Raw genomic sequence first — 20,863 nt, 5'->3', positions numbered from 1 at the left:
GTTTCCGGATTAAGATGTGGATAAGGATACGGATGCTGAAACGGATACGGGTACGGATGCAGAAACGCATGCGGATAGATATACGATTGCGGATACGGTTGCGGATAAATACGTAAGCGGAAACGGCTACGGACACAAATGCAAACGCGAATGCGAATGCAAATAAGGCAATTGCTGCGGATAAGGATGCGGATACGGGATTCTATGCGTGATAGGATGCAGATATCACCTCTGATAGGGATAGAGATACGGATACGGATGTTGATACGGCTGCAAATACGGATACGTTAATGGATAGGGATGCAAATGTGGATACGGATAATACAAAGGTCAAACTGATACAGACACGGATACCGATTCTGGTTTGGATGCGGATTTGGATATGAATGCAAATGCTGATGCAGATATGGAATCGGATACTAATACAGATGAGGACACGGAGGCGGATGCGGATACAGATGAAAATGCGGAGATTTATACGGATGTGAACGCCGATACGGATACGGATGTGGATTTGTATACGGATACAAATGCAAATGCGCATTGGCATAAAAAATGCGGATGTGCATATCGTTACAAATATGGATACGGTTATGGAAACGTATAAATAAATGGATGCGGATACGGATGCCGGCACGGATACGGGTGAGCATACGAATGTTGATACATATATGCATACGCATGTGGATACGGATACAGATGTCAATTGGAATACGGATGCGGAAGCGGATGCGGGGGTGGATACCAATGGAAATAAAGATACGGATGTTGATATGGATGCGGATACGGATACCGATGCTGATATGGATTCGCATATAAATATGGATGTGGATACGGATACGGATGTAGATTTCAATACGGATTCTTCTCCGAAAACGAATGCGAATGAAGATTCTGATTTGGATGCAGATACGGTTGCAGATACGGATTTTGACAGGGAAACGGATAAAGAAGCGGATATGGATGATAATACGGATAAAAATACGGATTTGGATACGGATTTTGATACGGATGTGGATACGGATGCGGACGGATTGGAATGCAAAGCGGACACGGATTTTAATGCGGAGACGAATACGCATGCGGTTACGGATACGGGAACCGATGCGGGGACGTGTGCAGATTTGGTAATGGATACCGATGCAGATAGGGAAGCGCATATGAATGCGGATATCGACGCAGATAGGGCTAGATGTGCGGATGTGAATTTGGATACGGATAGGGATGCTGATATGGAAACTGATACATATGCTTGTTGAAATGCAAACGCTGACGTGGATACGGCTACGGATGCGCATATTGATGCGCATATGGAGGTGAATACGGATATGAAAACCGACACGGATTAGGTAACTTATGCGGATACGGATACAAATACGGTTGCGGATACAGATGTGAATGCGGATACGGATGCGAATTGCGCTACGCTCATGGAGACGCATATGGAAGCGAAAACAAATTCGGATGAGACGGATATGGACGCAGTTACGTATTTAAAATAGAATACAGACGCGGATGCTTATACGGACGCGGATAAGGATGCGGATAACGATAAGGATACGAATGTGAATGCTGAAACGGATGCGAATGCGGATATGGATGCAGATGAGGATACCGATGCAAAATCAGAAACTAATTCGGAAAAGACGTAAACATTTTAAAAGTGGAAATATTCCCGAAAATTATTTAAAAACGTTATTCTTTTATTTAATAGTAAATGAATGAGGTGTTTTTAAAGCATGTAATCCCTTTTTAGAATTATAATTTTTTCTCATTTCACCGTAAAGAGTGCCATTCCTGCCCTTTGATTAAAATTTGTATATAAGATTTTAAAAAATAGCACCAAAAGGTTTCGAAAGTGTTGATGCGAATATGAATACGGATGCGGATACAAATGCGGATACGAACGCGGATACAGATAAGGATATGGATGCGGACACGGATGCGGATTCATATCCGGACACGGATGCGAATAAAGATGCAGGTGAGGATGCGGATACGAACACTCTTTCGGATACTGAAACAGATGCGGACCCCGATGCAAGCACGGATACGGATTCAGTTATGGATGCGAATACGAATGAGGATGCGGATATGGATAACATGCTGATACGGATGTGAATGCGAATGCCAATACGCTTACATACACATTTAGGGATGCGAATGCATATACATATAATGTCGCGGATACGAATGCGCAAACTGTTACGGACACGGATACCGTTTTGGATATGCATCCGGATATGATATGGATACTATTGTTGATACAGATACCGATGTGGATGCGAATACAGTTAAAGGGGTAGAAAAAGATACAGATGTTGATGGGATTTAAAAACGAATGTAAATAGCAAAAGGATGCTGATGCGGATACGGAAGTCGATACGGATGGGCACACGGATGCGGATACGGATGCCGATACGGATGTGGGTACATATTTGAAAATTTATGCGGAAATGGATCTGAATGCGGATAATCATGATTTGGAATTGGATGCGGAAACGGATACGGATGTGGATACCGATGGATTACATATATGGAGCGGGATATGCATGCGAAAACGGATGCGGATAAGACATTGATGCGAATGCAGTATCAGATGCGGTTTCTTTTACGGATGCGGATAGGGATGCCGATGCAAATGCTGATCGCCACATGGACTAAAAACGGATACCGATTTGGACACGGAGGCGGATACGGATGCGGATACAGATGAAATATCTGTAATTAATACGGATTTGAATGCGGATACGGATGTGGATTTTGATTCGTATATGGATTCGAATGCAAATGCGCATTCGGATACGGATGTGTGTATCGATGAAATGCGGATATGGTTACCTTTAAGGATACCTATGCAGGTACGGATACGGATTCGGTTAAGGATGCGGATACGAATAAGGATGCGAGTGTGAATACAGATGCCTTTACGGATATGGATATAGATGCGAATATGGATTCGTTTGCGGAATCGGATGTGAATGCGGATACGGAGAACAAAGCGAATACGGCTGCGCAAGCTGTGGCGGAGGGGTACGGACGATTTGGATATGGATGCGGATAAAGAGACGGACACGGATACCGATGCGGATACGGACACAGATGCGGAAACGGATGTAGATGCTGATGAGATGCACTCACGGATGCCAATACTGATGCTGATACAGATATTTTTTCTCTGCGGTAATGAATCTTATTGCGGTTATGCATACGGATGATGAAAAGGATGCGGATGCGGATATCTATGGATGCTAATACAGATTTAGACGCGGTTATGGATGCTGATTCAAATGCTGATGTAGATACGGAATCAAATACAGATACGGAAGCGGACAAGGAGGCGGATACGGATGAGGATACAAATGAAAATTTTGATATTAATACGAATATGAATGAGGATACGGATACCGATATGGATTAGGATTCGGATACGGATACGAATGCAAATTCACGTGTGGATACCGAGGCGGATGTGGATATCGTTGAAAATGCGGGTACGGTTTCGGAAACATGTGCGTATACGGATTCGGATACGGGTGCCGGATAGGATACAAAAAGGAATATGTATGCCGATCCGGATACAGATACTGATGCGCATACGGATGCCGATGCCGATATGAAATAGATTCGGACACCCATACTGAATGGAATAGGAATGCATAAAGCGATGTGGATACAAATGATGATACGGATGTTGATGTTGGTGCAGATGCTGATACGGATGTTGATATGGGTACGGAGACGGAGGTTTCAACCGATACGTATGCTGATACCGATACGGATGCAGGTATAAATGATGTTTGAAATTCGCATCCGTATCCGCTTCCCTATCAACATCCTAACCCGCATCCTCATCATTGTACGTATCCGCATCCACATCCATATCCGCATCGGAATCCTTTTCAATAAACCTTATAATATTAAACTTAAAATCAAGAATTCATGCTACGTGAGAAAAGATTTACGTAGAATAATAAGGCTAAAATTTCATATCTATTGAAATCGCACATTTTACCGGAAATTATGCAAAAGTGGTCATTCTTTTGTTTTCGAGTAAATGCTTGAGGTGTTCTTAAGGCATAAACTTCATTCCCCCTGGGTTTCCAATCGAAATATTTGATCGTGAATAATAACACCAAAAAGTTACGAAGGTGTTAATACGAATGTGGATACTGATGCAGATACAAACGCGTATTGGGATACAGAAGCAAATATTTATGTGGATACGGATACCGATTCGGATATGGATGCGAATGTACGGTTACGGATGCGATTACAATAAAGATTTTGATGCTGATACAGATGCGAAAGCGGATGCTGAGGCGGATGTTGATGCGGATACGAACGCGGATACGAATGCTGTTCCGGTTACGGATACGAATGTGGAAACGGATTCGGACAGAGATGCGGAAAAAATACGAATTCGGCTGAGGAAACGAATGAAATACGGACAGGGATATCAATGTGTATACGGATGCGGATGTGGCTACGGATACGCTTAAAAATGCTAATGCCAATACGGATGCGGATGCAGACACGAATGCAAAATCATATAGGGTTATTGATGAAGATACGGATGTGGAAACGGATACGGATGCGGATAAAAATATGAATGCCAAAGAGGTGGATGATATGGATTCGAATACGAATACGTTTTCGGAAACGGATGCAGATACTGATGCGGACATGGATTCTAAAGTGGATATTTATGCAAATATGAATCGCATGTTTATACGCATACGGATGTATTTTCCATCACGGATGCGTAAGAGGTGGCGGATACGGATGAAAATACGGATGCGAATACTGATGTTGAAACGGATGCCAATGAAAATGCGGATGCGCATTAGGATACGGAGGTGTATACGGATGTAGATTTAAATACGAATGCTTATGCGGAAACTGATGCGGATGCTGATGCGGATGTGGATATGGATGCGGATACGGATATGTATAGGAATTCCGAAGCTGATGTGGATACATTAGCAGAAATCGATTGGCACACGGATGCGAATACGGATTCGGATAAAGATTTGGATACTGATGCGGGTACCAATGCCAATGCAGGTAAGATATTGATACAAATGCAGATACAGATGCGGTTTCATATACGGATGCGGACAAGGTTGCGGATGCAACTTCTGATGCAGATATGGAATCGAATACGGACACGGATTCTGAGACGGAGGCGGATACGGGTGCATATACAGATGAAAATGCGGTATGTTGTTTTGAATTCGGATTAGGGTACGGATTCAAATTCGCATGCGGATACGGATGCGGATGTTTATATCGATGAATGGCATTTATGGGTATGGATACGTGTAAGTATACGGAGGCGGATACGGTTGCCGATTCGGATACGGAAACAGATATAGATTCAGATGTGTTTGTAGATACTGATGCGTACTATTGCATAAATCGATGTTTAAACGGAATCGGATAAGGATGATGATGCGGACGTTAATACGGATACAGATAAGAAACGGATACGGATGCCGATACCTTTACGTTTACTGATACGGATATGAACGCGGGTTTGAATAAGTATCCGCATTGGCATCCGTATCCGTTCCGTATCAACATCCTTATCGGTATCCTCATCATTTTACGTTTCCGCATCCATATCCATTTCCGGGTCCGCATTCTTTCGATAAACTTAATTATATGAAACAAAAAACCCTGAATTCATGCTCCATGACTAAAGAATTACGTGAAAAATAATTAGGGCCAAAATTTCCCCTATTTTAAATGTATACATTTTACTGAAAAATATGCAAAAAGGTCATTCTATTTGTACAGTAAAAGCTAGACGTATTCTTAAGGCATAAATTACATTCCTCTTCACTTCCGATCGAAATATTTAATCGTGAAAAAGAACGCCGGTGAAAATGTTAACGAAGGTATAAATACGATTATGGATACGGATGCAGATACGGATGCGGATACAAATGCCGATACCGACGTAAATGCTGAAACGGATGCGGATATGAATGCTGCAGCAGATTCTGAGCTAATTGAAGATTCGGATACGAAAGCGGATACGGTGCGGATAGGGATGTGGATAAAGAAACTGAAAAAAAGCGGATAAAGACGCGAATGCGGATGCGGATGTGGGTGCGGATATGAATTACCATGCGGATAAAAATGGGAATATGTATGTGTATACGGATGCTAAGGCGGATTGTGATATGGAAGCGGATGCGAAAACATATTTGGGTGCGGAAAAGGTTACGGATACGGATACAGCTGCGAATGCGAATGCAGATTAGGATATGGATACGGATGATGATACGGAAGCGGATACCATGGAAATACGGGTACGCATAAGGACGTGGCTTCGGAAACGGATAACGATACGGATGTGAATGCACATAAGGATGCGTATACGGATATGGATACCGATGCAAATACTGATACAAACATGGATACGGATTAAATACGGATGCTAACACAGACGCCAATGCGGATGCTTAGGCCGATATTAATGCGGATACGGACGCGGAGACAAATGCAGTTCCGGATACGGATGCGAATATGGATACGTATGCGACCCTGGATACGCATAAAGATGTAATTTTGGAAGCGGATGAAGATGAGGATGGGAATGTAGACACGGTTACGGATGTGGTTTATTATGCGAATACAGATACGGACACGGATGATATTACGGATACTAATACGGATCTGGGTTCCAATCGTGCATTTATATGGATACGGATATAAATACGGATAAGGATACCGATGCGGATAAGGAGTCCGATAAAGATATGGAAACGGATACAAAAACGGACACGGAGTAGGACACGGATGCGGATACATTTGTGAATGCGAATGCGGATACGGATGCGAATGCCGGTACGCATACGGAAGCGGATACGGATGCCGAAACGAATTCGGATAAGGAGACATATACGGATGCGTATACGCATGTGGATGAGGATAAAGACTCGGATACGAATGCGAATGCCGATGCGGATAAGGATACGAATAAAAATTTGGGTGCTGAAACGGATGCAAATGCGGATATGGATTCGGATGGGGATACAGATGCCAACACAGATCGGGAATTAAATGCGTATTAGAATGGGAATGCGAAATCAGATACTAATACGGAAACGGATACGGATGCGGATACAGATGCCAATATTGATGCGGATGAGAATGCGGAACACGATACAGATGCGGATACAGAAGCGGTTACGTTAACGGATACAGATACGCATGCGGTTATGTATAGAGATACGGATACGGCTACGCAAACGGATGCGGATAAGGATAAGGATGCGGATGGAAGACAAATGTACATTCGGATTATGAAATTGAATTGAATGCGGATACGGATACGGTTGCGAATGCTAATGCAAATACAGATGCAGAAACGTATGCGGATATAGGAGCGGTTACTTATACGGATGCAGATAAGATTGCAGTAACGTATACAAATGCGGATACGGCTACGGATGCAGATAAGAATGCGGATACGGATAATTCACAGATGAGGATAATAAAGCGGATATGGATGCGGATGGGGATATGGATACGAATGCGGTTGCTAATCCCGACGCAGATACGGATGCGGATTTGGATTCGGATACAAGGGCGGTTACCGTTGCGGATATATATAAAATACGGAAAAAGGTGCGGTGAGGGATTCGAGTAGAAATACGGATACGGATACAAAAAGTGATCCGGCTACTGATGCGGATATGGATGGAGAAATGGATACTGATACGGATGTGGTTAAGGATTTGGAATCGAAAATGGATGGAAATTAAGATCCGGATGTTGATTTGGTTGCTGATACGGATGCAGATATGGATGTGGATAAAAATATTGATGCTGATACGGAACCGGAAGTTGCTACGGAAGGGAACAAGGATGATGATACGGATGCGGATATGGATGCGGATATGTTCGCATATACGGATGCGGTTACGGATATGGATGGCAAAAAAAAGTGATGCGAAAATGAATCTGAGTGCGGATACGGATGCTGATGCTAATACGGATGCGGAAGCAGATACGGACGCGGATTCAGATACGAATGCGGATACAGTTGCGATGTATTATTCGGATAAGGATACGGATGCGAATGCATATACTGATACGAATTATGATATGGATGCGGATATATATCCAGATGAGGGAACAAATTCAAATGCAGAACCAGATGTGAATGCGAAAGAGGTGGGAAATACGGATGGGAATACGAGTTCGGGTACGGATGCGGATACGGATGCGGATACGGATTCAGATGCGAATATGGATCAGATATGCATACAGATGTGAATATCGATACGGTTGTAAAGAAATAAGGTTGCGAATACGGATGCTGATACGGAAATTGATACGGATGCGAATACAAATGCGGACTTTCTAGCGAATATGGATAAAAATGCGGATGCGGATAGCGATGCAAATGCAGACAAGGATAGAAATTCCGATATTAATGCGGATACGGATACGTATATGGATGCGAATAAGGTTGCAGGATCCGTTACAGATGCGGATACCTTTAATGATCCTGATTCGAATGCGAACATAGATTCGGATGCGGATACGGATGCAGATACAGAAAAGGAGGGCAAAACGGATATGGAAACGATACGGAACAGGACACGGATGCGGATTCGGATGCGAATACGGATATGGATACAGACTTATGCGCATATGGTTGAGAATGCATGTAAGCATATTGAAGTGGATACGGATGCGGAATAAAATGCGGATAAGGAGATGCAGATACGGATGCGGTTACGTATGTGCATGAGGATACGGACGCGGACACAGATACGGATAGAGGTTAAAATGCGGATAACAATAGGAATAAGGATGTTGAAACTTATGGGAAGGCGGATATGGACGCAGATAGTAATACCAATGCGGATGTGACTTAGGATGCGGATTAGAATACGGATGCAACATCAGATACTGGTGCCATAATGGATTCGGATTGGGATACAGATGCGGCTGTGGATCCAGATAAGGATGCGGAACACGACACAGATGTTGATACAGAAGTGGTTACGTTTACATATGCAGATAATGATGCGGTGATGTATACAAATGCGGACAATCCCACGGTAATAGATTCGGATGAGGATGTAAATAATAAATAGATGCGGATAAGAAGCGGTTAAGTTTTGGAATGCGGATACGGATGCCTAACGGATTCAGATGGCGACATTGGGGCGGTTAGGGTTGCGGATACAAATGAAAATACAGATACACATGAATATACGGATATAAATAAGGATAAAAATGAGGATACGGATACGGATGCGAATGCAGATACGGATACGTATACGGATGCGAATACTGTTGCAGGATCCGGATGCGGATATGGATACCTTTACAGGTACGGATGCGGATACCTTTACAGGTACAGATACGGATGCGGATATGGATTTGGATGCGGATACGGATGCATGTACTATGTGGATGCAGATATCGATTGGGATACGGATGTGGATACGTATGCGCATATGGAAACGGGTGTCAAATGACCTCTGATGGGGAAACATTTAGGGACGCAGGTGTGGATTCGGATTCAAAAACGGACAGGGATGCGGATAGAAGAGCGAATGGAGATAATTATTCGAGTTCGGATATGGGTGCCGATGCTGATTATATATAGGGACATTGATACGGATACGGATGAGGATCCGGAAGCGGGTGCGACACGGATTACATGCGAATGCGGATATGCAAGCAGACAGGGATGTGGATACGAAATAGATGCTAATACGGAAACGAAGGCGGGTACGGAAGCGAAAGTGGATGCGGATACGGATTCGGATACAAATGCGGATACGGATGCGAAAACGGATGCGGATATGGATTCGGATACGGATGCCATACAGATTTTAATTCGGATGCGGAAGTGGATTTGAATGCGGATACGGTTACGGATTGCATAAAGATCCAGTTGCTAATACCGATAAAGAAGCGGATACGGATTGGGACACGAATGCGAATACGGAATCGGACATGGATTTAATTAAGGTTGCGGATACGGTTTCCGATACAGATGTGAATGCTTAGCAGATACGGATTTGAATACGGATACAGATATGTACGCGGATACGGATACGGGAAATGATTTTGAGACGGATGCACATTTAGAAACTATTACCCACGCGATTACAGATTCGTATATGGATGCGGATATCGACGCAGATATGGATACATATGCGGCTACGGATGTGGATTTGGATACAAATGCGGGTACGAATGCAAACACTGTTGCGGATACGGATACAAATTTGATGCGGATAATGATGCGGATACGGAGGAGCATACGGATATTGAAACGGAAATATATTAGGGCACAGATGCGGATACGGATGCATATACGGATGCGGATAAGGAATTTAATGCGAGTACGGCGGCGAATGCCGGTACGAATACGGAAGCAGATACGGATGCGGAAACGAATGCGCATGAGGAGACGGATACGGATGTGTTAAGATATGTGGATGAGGATGAAGACGCGGATGTGGATGTTGATGCGGATAACGATGCGGATTAAGATAAGGTTACGAATGTGGATGGTGAAACGGCTGCGAATGTGGTTGCGGATGAGGAATGCCGAACAAGTAACTGATACGGATACTGACCCAATTACGTAAACAGTTGAGGATAAGGTTATGGAAATACATTCGGATAAGGATGAGGATGCGGATGATATACCGATACGGATACGGAAGCGGTGACGTATACAGATACGGATGCGGATATGGACACATATGCGGATATCAATACTGATACAGATACGGATTTTGATGTTGACATAGGGACGGTTACGGTTGCAGATATATATGAAAATACAGATACCAATAACGATAAGAAAGTGGATACGTATACGGATGTGTATGCGTATGCGGATATGCATACGGGTGCGAAATGAACTCTGATCTGTAAACTGTTACGGATGCGGATGTTGATTCGAAAGCAAATACGGATATAGATGCGGACAGAAAATACGGATACGGATGTGGATATGGGTGCCCATCCTGATGCAGACAAGGATACCGATGTGGATATCTGTGTGGAAAAATGACGAGGATACGGATGAGGATACGGATGCGGTTGCTTAACGGATGCTGATGCGGTTACAGATGCTCATGTGATGGGTACACGCATTCAGATACGGATGTGGATTGGAAAATGGATGCTGATTTGGATACGGAAGCAAGCGGATATGAATGCAAACAAGGACGCGAATACGGATGCGGATACGGATACAAATATGGTTTCTAATGCGGATTAAGATAGGGATTCGAATTCATATACGGATACGGATGACCATACGGATGAGGATGTATATCCGGATGCGGAAACGAATACGGATTTTGATAAATTTTCGCATGGTGATACGGATACAGAAGAATATACGGATGGGGACACGGATATGAACACGGATTCGAATACGGATTAAAATACTGATGCGAATACGGCACATATGTGATTGCATGGCGGATACAAATCTGAATGAAGATACGGATACGCATGCGAATTCGCATACGAAAACTGTTATGGATACGGATGGACATTCGGAAATGATACCGATGCGGGTACAGATTCATATGCAGATGCGGACACTGACGCAGATACGAATACATTTGCGGATACGGATGCGGATCTGGATACTGAAACGACTGCGGATACGGATGCCGATACGGATACTGATACGCATGCCTTGATAAATGCGGACACTGACTCGAACACGGATAAATATGCGGTTGCGGATATCAATGTGGATACGCATGGAAATTCGGATATGAAAACGGAAACGGACACGGACTAGGACACGGATACGGATGCTTATACAGATACGGACACAGATATGATGCGAATGCAAATGCGGATGTAAATGCCTTTACGAATGTGGATATTAATATCTATCCGAACAAGATACTGATACGGATACGAATGCGGATACTGACGCAAATACGGAATTGGATTTGGATATGGATCCCATATGAATAAATATACAAATGTGGATACGGATACGGATGTGGATTTCAATTTATGTGCTGAAGCGGAAACGGATGCGGATACAGATGCTGATGCGGATGCTGATTCGGATTCAGATATGGATTTTTATAGGGATACGGATGCTGATACGTATAAGAAGCTGATATGGATGAGGACACGGATGCGAATAGGCATTCAGATGCGGATATGGATACAGATGCGGACACAGATGTTAATGCATAGCGGATTCAGATATGAATACGGATAAGGATACACATTCCTATTCGGAAGCAGTTTTCGAAACGGATAACGATACGGATAAAGATTCGTATACGGATGCGGCGATGCGATTCGTATAACGACGGAGATACGGGTACATTGTGATACGGATGCGGATTTGGATAGGAATTCGGATGCAGATACGGATGCTGACATGGATACTGATATACAACCAGGTACAAATGTGGACACTGATGCAGATACAAATGCTGAGTTGGAGACCGGGTTACGGGTAAAAATACGGATATGGAAACGGAAACGTATTCGGATTAGGGCACGGATGCGGAGATGGATAGGAATACGGATGCGGAAACAAATGTGAATGCGGATACGAATGCGAAAGCCGATATGCATGCGGATGCGGATTCGGAAAGAAATGAGGATAAAATTACGGATACGCTTGTGGTTATGTAAGTGGATGAGGATACAGACGCGGATGCGGATAAAGTTACGAATAACGATGCGGGTAAGGATACGGATAGAATGTTGATGCGGAAACGGATGAGAATGCGAATAAAGTTGCAGATACTGATGCGGATACAGTATGGAATTTGGATGCAAAACACTATGCGGATGCGAAATCAAATACTGTTGCGGAAACGGACGCGGATAAAGATGTGGAACTAATTGCACAAGCGGATAAACAAGCGGTTACGTATACGAATGCAAATAAGGAAGCTGTTACGTATACAGATGTGGTTACGGTTACGGAAACGGATGTGGATTAGTATGAGGATGCGGATTCTAATTAGATTTGCAAAAGGAAGCGGTTATGTAATCAGATGCGGATTGGGATGCAGATGAAATTGCGAACGCAGATACTGACGCGGATACGGATTCCAATGGGGTCACTGGGCTGGATACGGTTGCGGATACAGATGAAAATATGGATACAAAAAAGGTTAATGATGTGGATACGGATACAATTGTGGATACATATTCGGATGCGAATGCGGATACGGATGCAAATTCCAATGCTAATTCGTATACGGATATATAAATGGTTGCGGATAGGGATACGTATACGGATCCGGATACGGATGCAGAATCCGATACAGATACGGACACCTATGTAGATACAGAAACGGATAAGGGTACGGATTCGGTTGCGAATACGGATACGTACACAGGTGCGGATGCAGATATCGATGGGGATACGGATAAGAACAAGTATGCGGAAATAATTACGGGTGCAGAACGACCTCTGATGGGGAAACAGATACGGGTGTGGATACGGATGCAAATACGGAAAGTGTTGCGGACAGGGATGCGATTGGTGTTATGGATTTTGTTACGGATACGGATTCCGATGCGGATATGTATGAGGAAAAAAATATTGTTATGGACGTGGATGCGAAAAAGGATGCTGACACTGATACGAATGGTGATGTGGATGTGGATACGAATACGGAGGCAGATATGGATGTGGATAGAAATATGGATGCTGATACGGGTGCGGAAGCGGATCAGGATGCGGATACGAATGCCAATTTAGTACGGATGTGGTACGGGTATGAATACCGATGCCAATACGGGTTCGGCTGATAATACGGTTAAGATTATTACGCTGATACCGATGCGAATGCGCATGCATAAGCGGGTACGGATATGGACGCAAAGGCGGATGCAGTTCCGGATGCGGATACGAATGAGGATACGGATGCGGCAATGGATATGGATACATTTGGTAATTCGGAAAGGAATTAGGATGAGGTTGTGAATGTAGATACGGTTACGGATGGAGATTATGATGCTGATACAGAGGCGAATCCGGATGAATATCCGGATGCGGAAATGGATACGAATGCGGAGCAAGATGCGAATGTGGATGCGGATGAGGAAGCAGACACGGATGCGAATGCAAATACGGATGCTGATACGAATCCAGATATGGTTATGGACACGAATGCAGATAACAGTACGGGTACGGATATGGATAGGAATGTGGAAATTGATGTGAAACACATTCGATTCCTGCAGAAGAAACGGATGTTAAGGCGGACACGGATATCGATGCCTATACGGATGCGGATACAGTCACAGATGTTGATACCAATTCGGATGCGGATACAGACACGAATGGGAATATATATTTGGAAACGGATCTTGATACGGATGCGGATGCAGATCCGGATGCGGAAACGGACACGGATGCGGAACCAGATGTAGATATAGAAGAGGTGGCGGATATAGATGCGAATACGGGTTCTTAAACGGATGCGGGCACTTATGCAATAACGAATTCCGATGTGGATATTGATTAAATTATGGATCGGATGTTGTACTGATACGCATTTCAATTCCATTTCGGATGCGGAGGCGTATGAGGTGGCAGATACTGATTAAAATACGGATACGGATACAGATGCGGATGCTGATACCGCTGCGTATATTCATGCTCATATGGATACGGATACAGTTGTGTAAACGAATGTGGATTTAATTTAAATGTATATTTTGAAACGGATAAGGATGCAGATGCTGATGCGGATGTAGATACGGATGTGAATACGGATATGGATAAAATTACGGATCCTGATGTGACTACTGAAGCGTTTACGGATTGGGACACGGGTGTGAATACTGATTCGGATACAAATTTGGGTACAGATGCGGATGTGGGTACATATGTGAATACATAGCTCATATGGATTTGAATGCGGATACGGTTACTCATGCGGATACGGATGTAGATTTGGATACGGATCCAAATGCGGATCCGGATGAGAAAACCGGCGCAGAACCGGATACATATGCGGATTAAGATGCGGATTAGGATACGGATAAGGATGCGCTTGATGATAAGGATACTTATACAGAAGCGGGTACAAATGTGGACACTGATGCGGATACGGATACAAACGCAAATGCTGATAGCGATGCGGAGACGGAGGGGAATACCGAAATGGAAACGAATACGAAACGCACATGGGTTAGGACACGGATGTGAATACAGATGCGGATGCGGATGCGAACACAGATGTGAAAGCGGATGCGTATACGGATATGAATTCATGTACGCATTCCGAAGCGGATAACTGATGCGGAAACGAATGCGTAAAAGTAGACGGATACGGATGCGGTTACGTATGTGGATGAAGATACAGACGCGGTTGTGGATACGGGTGCCGATACCGATGCGGAAAAAGGGACGGGAGAAATTTGGATGCTTAGACGGATGCGAATGCGGTAATGGACGCGGCTGCGGATTAGGATGCGAATACGGATACGGATTCATTTAGAGATGCGGATGCAGATACCGATGGGGGTACAGATAAGCTTGCGGATACGGATGCGAATAAAGATGCGGATCTGGATGCGCATATTGATACGGATGATGATATGAATACTTATCTGGATTTTAATACGGATTCTGATGCGGAAACGAATGCGGATGCAGAGGCTGATAAGAATGCGGATTCGGATGTGGATACGGTTTTAGATAGGAATGGGAATACTGATACGGATACAGGAACGGATACTCATGCTAAAAAGGATTCGGATACGGTTTTTGATACGGATGCGGATACGGATGCGAAGACAGATGTGAATGCGTAGTGGATACGGATCATAATGCGGCGACGGATACGAATGCGGATATGGATACGGAAGCCGATGCAAATACGGACGCATACTTCGAAACGGTCACCGATGCGGATACAGATCTTTATACGGATGCGAATACCAAAGCAGACACGGATATATATGCGGCTACGGATGCGGGTTTAGATACGGATACGGATGCTGAAACGGAGACGTGTACAAATGCGGACACTAATGGGGATTTGGATAGAAATGCGGTAGTGGATAGCGTTTTGGATATGGATGGGAATACAAAGAAGGAAACGAATACGGAAAAGGAAACGGATTAGGTCACGGATGCGTATATGGATGCGAATGCGGATGTAAATGTAGATGGCGATACCGATGCGGATACAAATTTTAATTAGGATGAAGATGAGAATATGGATGCGAAATTAGGTACTTATTTGGAACCGTTTTAAACATTTTAAAAGTGTACATTTACCCGAAAAATATGCAAAAACGTCATTCTTATGCTTAAGAGTATATAATTGAGGTGTCCTAAAAGCAAATAATCAATTTTTAGAATAAATTTTTTTCCCGTTTCAACGTAAAAAGTGCCATAACCCCCCTTTGATTGAAATTTGAATAAAGATTGTAAAAGCTCCCACAAAAAGGTTTCGAGGGTGTTGATTCGTATGTGGATACGGATGCGGATACAAACCCGAATGCGCATGCGTATACTGATGCTAATGCGGATACGGAAATAGATGCGGATGCGGATACATATCCGGATGCGGAAACTAATACGGATGCGGATAAAGATTCGGCTGATGTTGCGGACACGAAATCTCGTAAGAATACGGAAACCGATGCGGATACCGATGCAGGTACGGATACGGATTCGGTTACGGATGAGGATACGAATAAGGATGCGCATGTGGATACATATGCTGATACGCATACGAATGTGGATGTCGACGCGAAAATGGATTCGTTAGTATATGCGGATGCAAATGTTGATACGGTTATAAAGCGGATACGAATGCACAAACTGATCCAGACACGGATACCGATTTGGATATGGTTTTGGATACGGATGTTGATACAGATACCGATGTGGATGCGGATACGGATACAGAGGCAGATGCAGATGCTATTTAGATGCTGATATGGATGCGAGTACTGTTTTGGATGGATAAACTGAAGCAAATATGGATAAAGATGTGGATAAAGATGCGCACACGGATGCGGATACGGATGCCGATACGGAAACAGGTACGGATATGAATTTTTATTTGGAAATGTCTCTGAAAGTAGATAAGCAGGAATGTCCGAAAAAGGATACGGATGTAGATACAACTGCGGTTTCGTATACGGATGGGGATACGGATGTGGAAACGGATGCGGAAGCGGATAAGATATTGATGCGAAAGCAGATTCGGATGCGGTTTCGTACACGGATGTGGATAGGGATGCGGATGTATATGCCGATGCAGATACGGAATGAACCCAGATACGGATTCGGACACGGAGGCCAATACGGATTCGGACAAGGAGGGAGATACGGATGATTATAGATATGAAAATTCGGTTTTTATTACGGATGTGAATGCAGATACGGATATGGATATAGATTTGCATACGGATACGGATGGAAATTCGCATGCGGATATGCGGATGTGTGTATCGGTGAAATGCTGATATGGTTAGGGAAACGTTTACGTATACGGAGGTGAATACGGATGCAAATGCGGATACGGACATGGGTTACGATACGAATTCCGATACCGATACAGATAAGGATGCGGATATGAAATCGGATGCCAATTCGGATACGGAGACGGATATATTTGCAGATGCGGATGCATACAGATTCGCATACGAATGTGGATGCGGTTGCGAAAATAGATAGGTATGCGGACACGTAAACGGAAACGGATGCGGATGCATAAACCGAAGTGGATACGAATGCAGATACGGATGTTGATGCAGATGCAGCTGCTGATGCGAATGTTGATACGGATACGAATGTGGAAACGGATACGGATGCCGATAACGATAACAATACGTATGCTGTTACGGATACGAATGCGGGTATAAATCAGCATTACTGCATTAATATCCGTATCCGCTTCCATATCAACATCCTTATCGGCATCCTCATCATTGTATGTTTGCGCATCGGTATCCATTTCCGGGTTCGTATCCTTTACAACATATATTATCATTTAAAACAAGAAACCCAGAATTTATGCTACATGACCAAAAATAACGAAGAAAATAATTACGTCAAAAATTTCATCTCTATTAAATGTGTACAATATACCAAAGATATGCAAAAAAGGTCTTTCTATTTAAATGTAAGGTAAAGTAAGTGAGTGAATGCTTGAGATATTCTAAAGGCATTAATTACTTCCATTTTTAGAATTTTTAATTTTTATCATTTCACCATGAAAAGTGCCAGCCCCCTCTGCTTCCAATCGTAATAAATCGTAAAAAATAGCACCAAAAGGTTTCGAAGGTGCTAATACGAATGTGGATACGGATGCAGATACGGATGCGGATACCGGCGTGCATGCGGAAACGGATGCGGAAATGATAGCGGAAGAAGATACTGATGTAATTGTAGATTCAGATGCGAAAGTGGATACGGATGCGAATAGGGTTGAGGATGCGGAAAAGGAAAAATTAGATAATATAGACGGCAATGGGGATACGTATTAGGATGCGGATATGGTTAAGTATGCGGATATAAATGGGGATGCTAGGGCGGATTCAGATATGGATACAGTTGCACTTGTGGATGCAGATGAGGATATGGATACGGATGCGGATACGAAAGCGGATATCAATGCGGTTACGGATATGAATCAGGATGTGTCTTGGAAACGGAAAACGATGCGGATATGGACGCTAATGCCGATTCCGATGCTTATACGGATGTGGATACTGATGCGGATATGGATGAGGAAATAGATACGGATACCGATGTGGGCACGGAAGTGGATACGAAAATGGATGCCATTGCGGATACGGATGCTGATGCGGGTACGAATACGTATTCAGATACGTTGTGGATAGTAATATGGATGCTGTTAAAATTACGGAAGTGGACCTGGAAGCCAACACGGATGCGGATTCTTATGAGGATACCTATGCGGATACGGATGAGGATACGTATGCGGATACAGATGAGGATACGTCTTGCAGAGACATATGAATTCAGATGTGAAAATGGATATGAATGCGGATACGGATAGGGAACCTGATGCCAATAAGGATGTGGATGCAGATACGGATGCGAATTTGAAAACGGATGTGTATACAGATGCGATTTATTATGCGCATTATGCAGATATGAATACTTAGCGTATCGGATCTGAATGCGGATACGGATACGCATGCGGACTCGGATACGGAATCCCAAGTGGATGCGGATGCAGATTAGGAAACGGATACCGATGCATATGCAGATTCGTATTCGGATGCGGATGCCTACGCAGATACGGATACATATGCGGATACGGATACGGTTTGGTATACGGAAACGAATTCGGTAACGGATACATATGCGGATGCGAACTTGGGGGGGAATTCGGATATTCATACGGCAATGCTCAGAAATTAGGACACGGATATGGATGCGGATTCGGATGCCAGACAGATTTTAATTTGGACGAGTAAATTGATCAGAATGCGGATTCAGATACGGATGCGGATACAGATGGGATTTATCATGCGGATTAGGATACTGGTGTGACATTATAAACGGATACAAATTTCGATACGGAAGCGGATATAAATCCGGAATACAGATGCGAATACAGATGGTATTTATCATGCAGATTAGGATACAAATGCGAATTTATATACGGATATGGATTACGATACGTAAGCGGATGTAGATCCGGAAGCGGAACGAATACGGATTCGGAAACAGATATGAATGTGGAAGAGGTGGCGGATCCGGATGCGAATACGAATCGGGTTCGGATACGGATGCGGATGCTGATGCGGATACTGTACGGATACGCATTCGGATTCTTACACGGAAACCATTGCCGATACGGATGCAAACTCTGAAACCGATTCTTATAAGGATACAGGTTCATATACGGATGCAGGTATACACGCAGATACGGATACATATGCGGATTAAGATGCGGATTTGGATACGGATGCGAATGCGGATACAGATGCTGATATGAATGACGTAAAAATTGGGGTCCCTGATGCAGATACGAATACATATATACGTCAGACATATATGCGTCTAGCAATGCGGATAGAGAGTCGAATTCAGATATGGATTTGGAAACGGACACGGAAAAGGACACGGATACGAATAGAAATATAAATGCCAATTTAGAAGCGAATTCCGTTTGGAATGCGGATGTTGATACAAATGCAAATACAGATACGAATACGGATACTGTTGCAGATACGGATATCAATGCGGATATGGATTCATATATGGATTCAAATACGGATGTGGATACGGATACGGATGCATATGCAGATACAGATGCGGATACGCATTTGTATAGGGATACAATTGCTGAAACGGATAAGAAGCGGATACGGATGGCGACACAGATGCCAATGCGGATTCGGATACCGATTTAAATATGGCTACGGATGCGGATGCGGACACAGGTGTGAATGCGCAGCGGATACGGTTATGAAAGCGGACACGGATACGCAAGCGGATTCGGATACAGAAACAGATAGCTATACGAATACAGATTTAGAAACAAATACTGATGCAAATTAAGATTCGTACGCGAATCTGGAAATCGACACATATACAGAAACATGTGGATACGGAATTGTGTTTGGATACGGATAAAGATGCGGATACGGATGCTGATAACAATTCTGATATAGATGACGCGACAAATGTGGACACTGATGCGGATACGGATACATATGTGGATGCGGGTAGCAATATGGATACGGATGGGAATTCTGATGAGGAAAAAAAACGGACATTTATTAAGACACGGATACGGATGCGTAAACGAATGCGGATACGGATGCCAGAGATGTTAATTCGGATGTGGAAATTTATTAAAAT

At 43.5% G+C, this 20,863-nt stretch overlaps 2 protein-coding genes across 2 annotated transcripts; both read left to right on the top strand.

Moving 5' to 3' along the window:
* The first annotated feature begins 611 nt into the window (after window positions 1-611).
* LOC139697455 (clumping factor B-like) lies at window positions 612-1,259 on the top strand. The gene has a single exon (XM_071596178.1). The coding sequence runs from the start codon at window positions 612-614 to the stop codon at window positions 1,257-1,259; it is 648 nt and encodes a 215-aa protein (XP_071452279.1).
* Window positions 1,260-8,945: 7,686 nt separating this feature from the next.
* On the top strand, window positions 8,946-14,474 carry LOC139697454 (serine-aspartate repeat-containing protein I-like). The gene is made up of 4 exons (XM_071596177.1): window positions 8,946-9,061; window positions 13,458-13,755; window positions 13,969-14,185; window positions 14,242-14,474. The coding sequence occupies exons 1-4, from the start codon at window positions 8,946-8,948 to the stop codon at window positions 14,472-14,474; spliced, it is 864 nt and encodes a 287-aa protein (XP_071452278.1).
* Window positions 14,475-20,863: the final 6,389 nt, after the last annotated feature.

Source organism: Hetaerina americana, unplaced genomic scaffold (assembly GCF_022747635.1).
Source record: "Hetaerina americana unplaced genomic scaffold, ioHetAmer1.1.p SCAF_77, whole genome shotgun sequence".
NCBI classification, from domain to species: domain Eukaryota; kingdom Metazoa; phylum Arthropoda; class Insecta; order Odonata; family Calopterygidae; genus Hetaerina; species Hetaerina americana.
The sequence above is the reverse complement of the archived record's forward strand: the minus strand, read 5'-3'. Positions and strand labels throughout refer to the sequence as shown.

Coding starts and splice junctions, on each gene's coding strand:
- LOC139697455 (XM_071596178.1), top strand. CDS start 612: ATGGATGCGGATACGGATGCCGGCACGGATACGGGTGAGCATACGAAT.
- LOC139697454 (XM_071596177.1), top strand. CDS start 8,946: ATGGATTCGGATTGGGATACAGATGCGGCTGTGGATCCAGATAAGGAT. Junction 9,062..13,457: donor GCAGATAATGATGCGGTGAT/GTATACAAATGC, acceptor TTACGGGTGCAG/AACGACCTCTGATGGGGAAA. Junction 14,186..14,241: donor GAATGCAGATAACAGTACGG/GTACGGATATGG, acceptor CGATTCCTGCAG/AAGAAACGGATGTTAAGGCG.